We start from the raw sequence: 12,653 nt of genomic DNA, 5'->3' as shown, positions 1-12,653 counted from the left end.
AACAACAAAGCTAGCACTAATAGTAATAGGTTAACCAAACCAAAGCAGACCCAACGACCGTCGTAAAGCACCAAACCAAACCAAACCATTTCGCAATCTCGCAAGCGACGCAGCCGCCTCCACCACCAGGAATCAGACCGCGCACGCCTCCTTAGCTCGAGCCCAGACCGGAGCCCTGTTCCGCCGTGGATCGCTGGAGGAGAGGGCCACCGGCCGGATCCCGACGGGCCAGATGGTGGGCGACCCCCGCGGCGGGGGCGAGTAGCACGGCTGCGATCGGCGGCGGACGGATCGGCGGCGCCGCAAGGCGGCGGGGGCCACCATGTCTGCCGTAGTGTGCGGCAAGAGGTCCTCCATCTTCGCCGACGAGCTCATCCCCTCCTCTCCGCCTTCCCCTCCCCACCACCACCCTTCCAAGCGGTCCCGCTGCTCCCCGACCCGCGCCTTCGACGACGCCGCCGCGGCCCACCGGCGGGAGGCGCTGCTCCACCACCTTCGCTCCCTCTTCCCTCACATGGATCCCCAGGTCTCTCGCCCTGCTTTGTCTCATTAATTTAGTTGCCAAGAGAGATTTATTTTGTAGGAATTGGAGTTGGACGCACGAAGGCGACTCTTTTCATGTGAATTTTGTGCTCTGTGGTTGGATTCTGCTGTGCCTGGAGCTGTGAATGAAATAGGGCTAATCTTAGTATTGTTGTGATGAGAGGTTGGTAGATTTGTGATATTTCTAATTCTCCAAATGCTATGGTGTTGGATGCTGAAACCAGGTCCTTTTGTTGTGAAGTTAGGGCATTTCTAACCGACCCCCTCAAAATAGCGGAGTATCCGGCGAACTGCCGACGGGAGAGATCCGAGCGACTAGAGGCGGAGTCAATACCTGCATGTGGCGCAGAGGCGTCGCCAGGGCTGTGCGGTCCGGTACCCGGCCAATCCATGGCAAGGCGCAGTCGCCGGCGGCCGGAAGCGCCAAATCCGGCGGCGGTGGCAGCAGCCGCAGATCTACCGGTTATGCGCCGGCAATGGGACAAGGAGGCACAAATCCGGGTGGTTAAGGACCGCGGCGAAGCCTACGGAGCGTCCGCGGTGGCGGGCGGTGGCCGGCGGGGGGTGGGAAGGCGGCGCCGGCTTAGATGCGGCGCGGGAGTGGGGCAGGGGAGGCAGAGGAGGAGAGGAGAATTTTTACTCAGCCACCGAGCGGTGGAGTAAATATAGGGAGGCGCGGCGCGGCTGAGGATAATTTATCCTCCACTACCGCCGATTGGGGATGCCTTTGCGGCGGACCTTTGCTTAAACTTGATGTGGAAAGCGTTTGACGCAAAGCTGTTTAGGCTATAGCTACTCAAGTGCTATCTTGATGAAATGGGTAATTAGTTACAAAGAGACTGTTCACTCAGAAGAGGTGAAGAGCTTAGTGCGCCAGTTTGGAGAGTTTAAAATCACCCACGTCAATAGGGATCAAAATAGGGCAGCTTGCTCAATTTTTTTTTTAAGAAACGCAGGAGAACTGCGCAATTCATTCAGAAGGGGTGGCTGACAGCCAAACTGTACAAACCATACCAGAAGGTATAGGCAAACAAAGAGAAAAATAAACAAAAAGCGGCATGGCGATCAGTCGTGGCTAGATCAAAAGCGGCATGAGTTAGCTCAATTTAGTCTGCGGCTTTCTGTGCTTTCACTTTGGGACCATGGACTGAGTTTTGTCCAGCTATTGGATGCTGAATGTAAACCTATCGTGATGCAATAGATCTCACCTTTTCCTCACAATAAAGAAAGAAAGAAATAGGGCAAAGCTTTGATGAATGTTACCCGACTTATTTGGTGATGAATGATGAATCAACTAATCGATAATAATTTGGATCATATTTATCAGATTCCCTTAAACCATTGTTAAACATCTATTTCGGTCGAGAGATCTGGTTCACAGTTGGGCCGCAATCTTATTTCCTAAGGGCTGGATGAGAAACTAGCTGCTAATGAACAAAGAAAACCAAGAGAACTAACTGAGAGAGGGATGCTGTCATGTCGGATCTGATGCCACGTCGCGCTGAAACCAATGGTCGACGAGTCGTTCTGGGGTAGCGACTCTTGACTAGTTGTCACTAGTCTAGACTCATGGTCGACTAGTCGACATGAGGAGCAGTAGCAAGCCAGCAACCAGGGGAGGAGCAGCAACCGGATCTTCGTGATGAGGTGCAAATATCTTCTTCGTGAACCACATCTCTGATTAGTGAGCCGAGGAGGTATTACCAACCCTGAGGAGCCTACTTTTATGAAGTCGTGAATCTCCTCCAAACCTGGATCATGGACCCAGCAAATTGCGAGTCATGTATCATGGTTTGGATGATTATCAAGCAATCTAATGATAGCCTTCTATTGTCAACTAGGAGGTTTCTCTTTCAGGATGTGTTGTGACAATATTGTGTCTACCTTTAACTAGTTTACATCTTGCTAGGACTTCCCATCACAAAATTTGACATTCTGAGCATTTTCTCAGTACCTCGGATATCCCTTCTTTGCGTATTGCATTTCGGGTAATGCTAAATGTCACTATTGTTTGCGCATATAATGCTCTGAGCAGTTTCGGTTCTTATATATATGTACTTGGGATTTGTCATTTCTTCGTAGTTGTCGGGAGATGCTTCTCTATTGTGTCCCATATATGTTTTCCCTCTTTTCACTAACTTGTACTCCCTCCGTCCCAAAATAAGTGACTCAACTTTGTACTAAAGTTAGTACAAAGTTGAGTCACTTATTTTGGGATGGAGGGAGTACTAAATAGCGAGCTAACAAGTCCCCTTCTTTTTGACACCGGACTTTCCAATCAAAGTGGTTGTAAGACTCATAAGGATCTAGTTTACGAAGATCCCATTGTATTCCAGAAGCTCGTAACGTCAGTCCTTATAAGCCCTAATTTACTGCCTCTTATCTGATAATAAAACCTACTCCTTCCAACTCGCTCTAGAAAAAGGGGATTCTGTGCAATACATTGTTGATCTTCAACAATTCCGCGTGAAAAATAATCACAGAAATCTAAACATTTATTGATCCATCTATAAGGTAGATTGGCAGCCTCTGGATGATTGAAGAAATTCTATGGATAGAGAGCCAGTTCCATTAGACTTATATAGAACAAACATTCCGTTTGCGTGCCTTTCCCTGTACTTCAAAGTCGAACGCAACTGCTGCTACATATATGAGAAGTGTTTTGCTAGATTATTTCAATAAAGACACTTTCAATTATTTTGTTATATGTAGATGTTTGCAGGAAACTGTCATTCCATTATTTTAGTTTCTTTTATTGAACTATGCATTTATCTTACTCTAATTGAGATATTTTTTTACACCTTCTTACCAACTATAATAAAACTAGCTGTTTGGTAATTGCTTACCCATCCTTTTTTTAGCATGGCAAACCTTTGTAAGCGGTGTGTATGTATTTGTGCCTGAACAGCTGGCATTTTCCCCCATTAATTCTCAATATTGCTGCAGCCTTCATGTAAATGTGCCATTCATAGAAATTTCCTTATCATTCTTTTCTATTTATCTGCACCTGCTCTCATGCTTCCATTGTGACAAGCGTATTTCCCTGGTTAGTGTTTTTTGCTCAATGAAGTTGGGGATCTTGTATTGGAACTTGTGGTTTTCATTTTAGACTGGCATGGTTAGAATGTTTTTGTGATTAAATAGTGATTTCTTATTGTAGCAGTATGATATTGATATTGCTTATCATAATGATTCCAGTTGCTTGAAAGAGCTCTTGAAGCATCTGGAGATGATTTGGATTTTGCAATAAGGAGTTTGAATGACCTGCGCCTGGAGTCAGCTGAGGCTATCTTTTCAGCTGCTGTTAGTGAACCTGAGAATGGCCTGTCAACAGCCCTTAAGTTATCGGCTGAAGGTATGCTGATTGAATTTACATCAGAAGGTGGTTGCATGGTAGACATTCAAGCACAATTCATCGCATTTAACATGTTTATTTATTGATAAAAACTTGTTCGATAAGTGAAACAGTATGCGTAATTGTTTTGCTTGATGTTTTGCAACAATGGTAGTCAGTCTGATCAAATAAGCATCTTTCCCTGAATTCCTTAATTGTTCTGCCTGGTGTTTTGCAACAATGGTAGTTAGCATTATCATAGTCTGCATGCACTTTTCATGTATTTGTGTCCTGTGTAAAAGACATATTTTAATTTTTGTTCTGTCATGTCTATCATTCACATTGTGGTTATTTGAAATAGACTGCATGCCTTGTACTTCATGTATTGCATAATCTATGCTACTCAATTTTCAATTGGTATTATATGGCATCTTTGGTATTCCTGCAAAAATGTCTTATATTAGTGTACAGAGGTAGTACTCCCTCCGTCCCAAAATTCTTGTCTTACATTAGTCTAGATACGGATGTATCTAATACTAAAACGTGACTTGATACATCCGTATTTAGACAAATCTAAGACAAGAATTTTGGGACGGAGGGAGTACTGGTTAAGCTTTTATTACTTCCACGATGTCTATTGTTTGGCAGCCTACTTATATCACTATATCTTTATGAATCATGTATCCCTTTTATATTAATGGAAACAATTTTCAATGTTGGACAGGTAATGGCCAATTGGATGCTATTAGTGGAAATCCACCTGCGACAGATAATTGTCAGACAAATCACCATAGCTCTGAATGGGTTGAGCTATTTGTTAGAGAGATGATGAGTGCCTCTGACATAAATGATGCACGGGCTCGTGCATCAAGAGCTTTGGAGGTTATTGAGAAGTCCATCATGGAGCGGACAGGAGCCGAGGCAGTGCAAAACTTGCACAAGGTACTATGAATACACTCGCATAATATTCACGATTTACCTCTAGGGCTTAATGTTTTCACTTGTCCATAGGAAAATAAGATGCTAAAGGAGCAATTAGCAATAGCTCTTCGAGAGAATGCTGTTCTGAAGCGGGGGGTTGCAATCCAACACGAGCGCCAAAAAGAGTTTGATGATAAGACACAGGAGGTTCACAACCTAAAGCAATTGATTTTGCAGTATCAGGAACAACTAAAGACTCTCGAGGTTATCTCCAGACCTTGCTTCTTTGGTTCTTAGCTATCCATTTCACACCAAGGGTTGGGTTTTAATTTATCTCTTGCGAACCGCCTGTCATTGCAGATCAATAATTATGCACTTAGGATGCATCTACAGCAGGCTCAGCAGAACAGTTCAATGCCCGGGCGTTTCCACCCTGATGTTTGCTGATAAGCTTTCCATCCTGATGTCTGCTAATACGCACATCGAGGAGGATATCCCTCTCACACTAGAATTCTACCCAGGTATCTTATTGTCAGAGGGATTCAACTATTGGCCCTGGTATTCGTACACTTTCCGAAGTCCCGAGCTCATATGGTATTCGTACACTTTTTGAAGCCCCAAGCTCATATGTTTACGTATGCATCACATTACCATAAAGACCTGCCATCTGAGAAATGTAAACAGCGAAGTGTCGATATTGTAATAAAGGATCCTGTGCTCCAGGAAAGGTCAGAAGAAATAATATGTTGAGGTGGATGGTGCTGCGGTGCCTATTGGTTAATGCATCACTCTGTAACAGTATTTTGTGTGTGACCTCAAGGGTGAGCATAGTGTATTGCTACCAGACTTAAAATGCAAGTATCGATGAAAAATGGCGTGTTGATGTTTATTTCCTTTGCTGTGACGTCGAATCTTTACAGGATGTGTTGATCGTTCGTTCATTTTGTATGAGCAGAAATAGACCTGTGTTGATCGTTCGTCCATGGCTTTCGGCTCTATGGTTGAAGCTTTTTTTATCGCCGGATGAAGCTTTTTTCATCGCGATATGAAGCTTTTTTGGTCACTGGTTGCAACTTTCCGGCCGGCGGGTGAGCTGCTGTCGTCAATTGGTTTTTCATCTTTTTTGCTACCACTGTTTTCGCGTTTGCTGGAAGCATCACATTTTTTGCTCCCACCGTTGTTTTTGGATGTGAACCACGGCCGTCGTCACCATTGATTCTGCAGGGGCGTGGGAGAGGTGAGGGGATGGGCAGCACAGATGAGCAGCGGAGCTGCAACCGACGAGCAGCGGAGCTGCAACCAGCAGCTCAAAAGGCGACGGGCGACGGCGGCGACCGGTGACGGCGAGGCAATTCGGCAGGAGGCAACCTGCTTCGAGGTTGGTCGTTTGCTCGTTCATGGCGAGCGCCGGCGGCGCCGCTGCTTTGTTTCCCGCTGGTCTCGTTAGATTTGGTTTTGAAAAAAAAACAGAAACCCCAATCTAACGGCAACACTTGTCGCGGCGCCTATCACTGCCCTTAATATATTGGTGAAAATAATTACTTTCTCTGTCTGAATTTACTTGTAGTAGAAATAGATAAAAAATGTATGTATCTAGAACTAAAATATGTTTAGATACACCTATTTTTTGATTAGTATAATAATTATAAATTAATAAGAGCAAATTAACACAATGGTTTTTTTTTTCGGTTTTATCATTTGTGTGGCAACTGTTTTTTTGTTGCTTTCTAACTGTTTTTTTTTTTTGCTTTCTGTCGACTCTATACATCAGCATATTTGGGCCTCCGGTCAACACTTGTAGCATGTGTTCGTTGTGTGTGCACGTGATAATCCTAGACTCACGAGCTGTTTAAGTGTGTTTTACCAGACCTTTCAATTAATTTTCTATACCCTGAATTTCACCAGGGTGGGGCTCATCCCTCTTCATATCTTCCAATCCTACTCTTCCACGTCATGCTGTCCGTTGAATCCGTGAGACTCCACATGCGTTTCGCTGTGCGTGAGTGCGTTGTTTCCTTGCTTTGTGTGCATGCTTGTGTATCAGGTGATACGGAGCCTTAGAGCTCCCATGATACGAGCTTCTAGGAGCCGTTGTATCTGAGATTCGATGGATCAGAAACTCGTATCATGGGAGCATCGAAGGCATGGTATCATCTGATATTTTCCCGTGTATGTAAGTATGTGTGTGAGCCTGCATAGATTGTGTGTGTGAGAGAGATATGGGGGGAATGCTGCTATGCACATGACAACTTTCAACCAATGTTTTCATGACACTATGGTTAGTACTGGTGACCAGTCCACGGACATTGATGTGGGAGTCAACCATCCAAGATATATTTGCATACAATTTAAAGCACATTTCAACAAACCGAACCAAAATTCATCAAACACGATGAATTTCATTAAAGTTTGGACATAATTTACATAAAATGGCCGATATTTCGACGTCTAACTTAAAATTAAAAAAAAACTAAAGTTTATAGTGGAAGACCACCTCTTACGCGTGGCCGCCCTGCCTGGCCGCACCGCCGTCACAATCGTGTCATCATCGTCCCTCCAACGGCGCAAGGGCGCGGGGTCGTAGCGGCAGCCTTGTCCGGCCGCTGCCTGACGCCCGCGGAGGAGCCGCTCCGCTTCCTACTGCGGGGTGTGGAGGGCTGCCACGGCCATTTCAACGGCGCCCGTAGAGCCTTGGCGGTGGCCTGGCCCCTGCCGGCATTGGCGGAGGTGTCTCTAAGCAACAACTCATCGTTGATTTTTGCGAGCTCGCCGTCAAAGTGACGGTGGCGCCTCGCGGCCATCTCCGCGGTCATGATAGACCGCTCCAGGGCCTAGGTCGCCGCTAGGTCGGGGTCATTGAGGACCCAATACAGCGTCGCGCCCGACTTGGCGAATGCGGAGCGGCGGGCAGCATTGCGCCGCTCATTCCGCGTCGCCTGCCTCATTGCCCTTTCCACGACGGACACGACAGCTCGCGAGCTCAGGGGACTGCCGCCACTGCCGGCACCGAGGTAGTGTAGGATCCGGTCGCGGGCCTTGGCGATCGGGGACAGTAGTTCGTCTTGACGAACTGGCCACGTCGATTATGACGGGGCTGCAACAGCGACCCATCGATCCTGGTGTATCAGTTGTACGGCATCAGCGACGATGGCTACTCCTTCACGCGACGCCCGATTTGGACACCGCAGTTGTTGGGGATCGTAGCAGAAATTTAAAATTTTCTACGCATCACCAAGATCAATCTATGGAGTAATCTAGCAACGAGAGGAAGGGGAGTGCATCTACATACCCTTGTAGATCGCTAAGCGGAAGCGTTGCAAGAACGCGGATGAAGGAGTCGTACTCGTAGCGATTCAGATCGCGGTTGATTCCGATCTAAGCGCCGAACCACGGCGCCTCCGCGTTCAACACATGTGCAGCCCGGTGACGTCTCCTACGCCTTGATCCAGCAAGGGGAGAAGGAGAGGTTGGGGAAGACTCCATCCAGCAGCAGCACGACGGCGTGGTGGTGAAGGAGGAGCGTGGCAATCCCGCAGGGCTTCGCCAAGCACCGCGGGAGAGGAGGAGGACTTGGGAGAGGGAGAGGGCTGCGCCAGAACTTGGTTGCGACTGCCCTCCCACCCCCCACATATATAGGGGCAAGGGAGAGGGGGGCCGGCCCCCTCAGATCCAATCTGAGGAGGGGGCGGTGGCCAGGGGGGTTACCTTGCCCCTCAAGGCAAGGGGGGCGCCCCCCTTTAGGGTTCCCCCAAACCCTAGGCGCATGGGCCCTGGGGGGGAGGCGCCCATCCCACTAAGGGGCTGGTCCCTCTCCACACACAGCCCATAGGGCCCTCCGGGGCAGGTGGACCCTCCCGGTGGACCCCCGGAACCCCTCCAGTGGTCCCGGTACAATACCGGTAACCCCCGAATTATTCCGGTGACCGTATGATGACTTCCCATATATAAATCTTTACCTCCGGACCATTCCGGAACTCCTCGTGACGTCCGGGATCTCATCCGGGACTCCGAACAACATTCAGTAACCACGTATATCTATTCCCTATAACCCTAGCGTCATCGAACCTTAAGTGTGTAGACCCTACGGGCTCGGGAGTCATGCAGACATGGCCGAGACAACTCCCCGGTCAATAACCAACAGCGGGATCTGGATACCCATGTTGGCTCCCACACGCTCCACGATGATCTCATCGGATGAACCACGATGTCAAGGATTCAATCAATTCCGTATACAATTCCCTTTGTCTATCGGTACGATACTTTCCCGAGATTCGATCGCCGGTATCCCGATACCTTGTTCAATCTCGTTACCGGCAAGTCTCTTTACTTGTTCCGTAACACATCATCCCATGATCAACTCCTTGATCACATTGTGCACATTATGATGATGTCCTACTGAGTGGGCCCAGAGATACCTCTCCGTTACACGGAGTGACAAATCCCAGTCTTGATTCGTGCCAACCCAACAGACACTTTCGGAGATACCTCTAGTGAACCTTTATAGCCACCCAGTTACGTTGTGACGTTTGGTACACCCAAAGCACTCCTACGGTATCCGGGAGTTGCACAATCTCATGGTCTAAGGAAATGATACTTGACATTAGAAAAGCTTTAGCATACGAACTACACGATCTTTGTGCTAGGCTTAGGATTGGGTCTCGTCCATCACATCATTCTCCTAATGATGTGATCCCGTCATCAACGACAACCAATGTCCATGGTCAGGAAACCGTAACCATCTATTGATCAACGAGCTAGTCAACTAGAGGCTTACTAGGGACATGGTGTTGTCTATGTATCCACACATGTATCTGAGTTTCCTATCAATACAATTCTAGCATGGATAATAAACGATTATCATGAACAAGGAAATATAATAATAACCAATTTATTATTGCCTCTAGGGCATATTTCCAACAGTCTCCCACTTTCACTAGAGTCAATAATCTAGTTCACATCGCCATGTGATTAAACACTCACAAGTCACATCGCCATGTGACCAACATCCAAAGAGTTTACTAGACTCAATAATCTAGTTCACATCACTATGTGATTAACACTCAATGAGTTCTGGGTTTGATCATGTTATGCTTGTGAGAGAGGTTGTAGTCAACAGGTCATGCCATATTCAGATCCCTATGTATTTTGCAAAACTTTATGTCATATCGTAGATGCTGCTTCCACGTTCCACTTGGAGCTATTCCAAATTGTTGCTCCATTATACATATCCGGTATCTCTACTCAGAGCTATCCGGATAGGTGTTAAGCTTGCATCGATGTAAAACTCTTTATCACCTCCATAACCGAAAAACATTTCCTTATTCCTCTAAGGATAATTTTGACCGCTATCTGGTGATCCACTCCTAGATCACCTTTGTACCCTCTTGCCAGACATGTGGCAAGGCACACATTAGGTGCGGTACTTCAACATGGCATACCGTATAGAGCCTATGACAAGAGCATAGGGGACGACCTTCGTCCTTCTTCTTTCTTCTGCCGTGGTCAAGCTTTGAGTCTCACTCAACTTCACACCTTACAACTCAGGTAAGAACCCCTTCTTTGACTGATCTATTTTGAACTCCTTCAAAAACATGTCAAGGTGTGCGTTCTTTGAAAGTATCATCAGGCGGTTTGATCTATCTCTATAGATCTTGATGCCCAATATGTAAGCAACTTTATCCAGGTCTTCCTTTGAAAAACACTCTTCAAACAACCGTTTATGCTTTCCAGAAATTCTACATCATTTCGAATCAACAATATGTCATCCACATATACTTATCAGAAATGTTGTAGTGCTCCCACTCACTTTCTTGTAAATACAAGTTTCTAGCAAACATTGTATAAACCTAAAAGTTTTGATCACTCCATCAAAACATATATTCCGATTCCGAGATGCTTGCTCTAGTCCATGGAAGGATTGCTGGAGCCAGCATACCTTTTTAGCATCCTTAGGATCGACAAAACCTTTTATTGTATCACATACAACTTTTCTTACGAAAACTGGTAAGAAAACTTGTTTTGACATCCATCTGTCAGATTTCATAATTGAAAAATACAGCTAATGCTAACGTGATTCCGACGGACTTAAGCATCGCTACGGGTGAGAAATTCTCATCGTAGTCAACTCCTTGAACTTGTGAAAAGACTCTTTCCCACAAGTCGAGCTTCATAGACGGTAACATTACCGCCCACGTCCGTCTTCTTCTTAAAGATCCATTTATCTCAATGGCTTGCCGATCATCGGGCAAGTCCACCAAAGTCCATACTTTGTTCTGATATATGGATCCTATCTCGGATTTCATGGCTTCTAACCATTTGTCGGAATACGGGGCCACCATCGCTTCTTCATAGCTCGTAGGTTCATTGTTGTCTAACAACATGATATCTAAGACAGGATTACCGTACCACTTAGGAGTAGTACATATCCTTGTCGACCTACGAGGTTCGATAGCAACTTGATTCGAAGCTTCATGATCACTATCATTAACTTCCTATTCAATAGACGTAGGCGCCACAGAAAGCATCTTTCTGTGTTGCATCACTCTCTGGTTGAAGTAAAGGTTCGACAACCTCATCAAGTTCTATCTTCCTCCCACTCAATTCTTTCGAGAGAAACTCCTTCTCGATAAAGGACCCGTTCTTAGCGACAAACAATTTTCCCTCGGATCTGAGATAGAAGGTATACCCTACTGTCACTTTTGGGTATCCTATGAAGATGTGTTTGTCTGCTTTGGGTTCGAGCTTCTCCGGCTAAAGCCTTAAGCATCGCTGTCACACCCTAGCTAGTCATGCATCAGAGTGTGTGCATCATGTTTAAATTTTCCATTTAATTTGAAATGGGGATCTGTGAAACCCTCAGAATCATTCCTGAAAATGATCCAAATAAAAATTTCTCCAAAAGGGTCCAAGAAAATGCTCATGTTGCTCTCTGAAAATATTGGACAGAGATAAAAATCAAACCAATATTTTTAAGAGCTCATAGGTATTTATTTTGGGCATTTGGAATTAATGCATAAATATTTGCATTGGAAATATATTAATTATATATATTAATATATGTCCAAATATTATGCCAATTATAAAGGAGCTCTGGAATAATATATCTAGCTCCTGCAAAAATTGGCATAAGTTAAATAAATGATTTAATATATTATTTAAATCAAAACAAATGTCAGAAATTAGAAAACAGAAAAATAAATAACAGGAGGAGCTTACCTGGGCTCCTCCACTGTCCGGCCCAGCCAGCTGGCCGGCCCAGCCAGCAGGCGGCCCAGCCCGCCTCCCTCCTCTGTCGTCTTCGTCCTCGACAGAGGGAGGGGAGTGTGGCCGGCGCGCGCGTGCGCCACCGCGCCACGCCACCTGCTCGGCTGCCTGCCTGCCCTCCCCTCCTCGCTCGATGCCCCGGACGACGCCACGCCTCCCCCCTGCTCTCTCTCACTCTCCCTCAGTTCCTCCCTCCTCTCCCTCGCTCTCTCTCTCACACGGCCGAACACCACCCTCGCCGCCGTTCGCCATAGCAGCCGTCACCGGCCACCCCTCGCTTCCCCGACTAGCTCAGGAGCTCCGCCTCGACCCCCTCTTCCTCCCCACCGCTCCACGGGTCTCCGGAAGCCCTGCATCGCCGCCTACGCCCCGTTCCCCTCCTCGGCCACCGGAGGTCATCGTCGTCGATTCGCTGCACTCCGGCCGTCCCCGAGCCCGCTAACCATCCCTGCAGCTCCGCGGTGAGCCACTAATTCGATTCCCCCTTGCCCCGTCGTCCCTAGCCTTCTGTAGCTGCCGCCCCCTTGAGCTCCGAAGCTCGACGCCGCCGGCGATGTCGCCGTCGTGGCCACGGTCACCGTAGCGCCCAACC

General features: G+C 46.8%; 1 protein-coding gene across 1 annotated transcript; it reads left to right on the top strand.

Moving 5' to 3' along the window:
• The first annotated feature begins 63 nt into the window (after positions 1-63).
• On the top strand, positions 64-5,692 carry LOC119316233. Its single transcript, XM_037590542.1, has 5 exons — positions 64-526; positions 3,742-3,898; positions 4,602-4,819; positions 4,889-5,062; positions 5,159-5,692. Exons 1-5 carry the CDS (start codon positions 323-325, stop codon positions 5,243-5,245), a joined length of 840 nt encoding a protein of 279 aa, XP_037446439.1. The 5' UTR covers positions 64-322; the 3' UTR covers positions 5,246-5,692.
• Positions 5,693-12,653: the final 6,961 nt, after the last annotated feature.

This window comes from Triticum dicoccoides, chromosome 6A (assembly GCF_002162155.2).
Source record: "Triticum dicoccoides isolate Atlit2015 ecotype Zavitan chromosome 6A, WEW_v2.0, whole genome shotgun sequence".
Taxonomy (NCBI): Eukaryota; Viridiplantae; Streptophyta; class Magnoliopsida; order Poales; family Poaceae; genus Triticum; species Triticum dicoccoides.
Note: the sequence above shows the minus strand (reverse complement) of the source record. Positions and strands in the feature narration are given on the sequence as shown.

Coding starts and splice junctions, on each gene's coding strand:
- LOC119316233 (XM_037590542.1), top strand. CDS start 323: ATGTCTGCCGTAGTGTGCGGCAAGAGGTCCTCCATCTTCGCCGACGAG. Junction 527..3,741: donor TCCCTCACATGGATCCCCAG/GTCTCTCGCCCT, acceptor TAATGATTCCAG/TTGCTTGAAAGAGCTCTTGA. Junction 5,063..5,158: donor AACAACTAAAGACTCTCGAG/GTTATCTCCAGA, acceptor CTGTCATTGCAG/ATCAATAATTATGCACTTAG.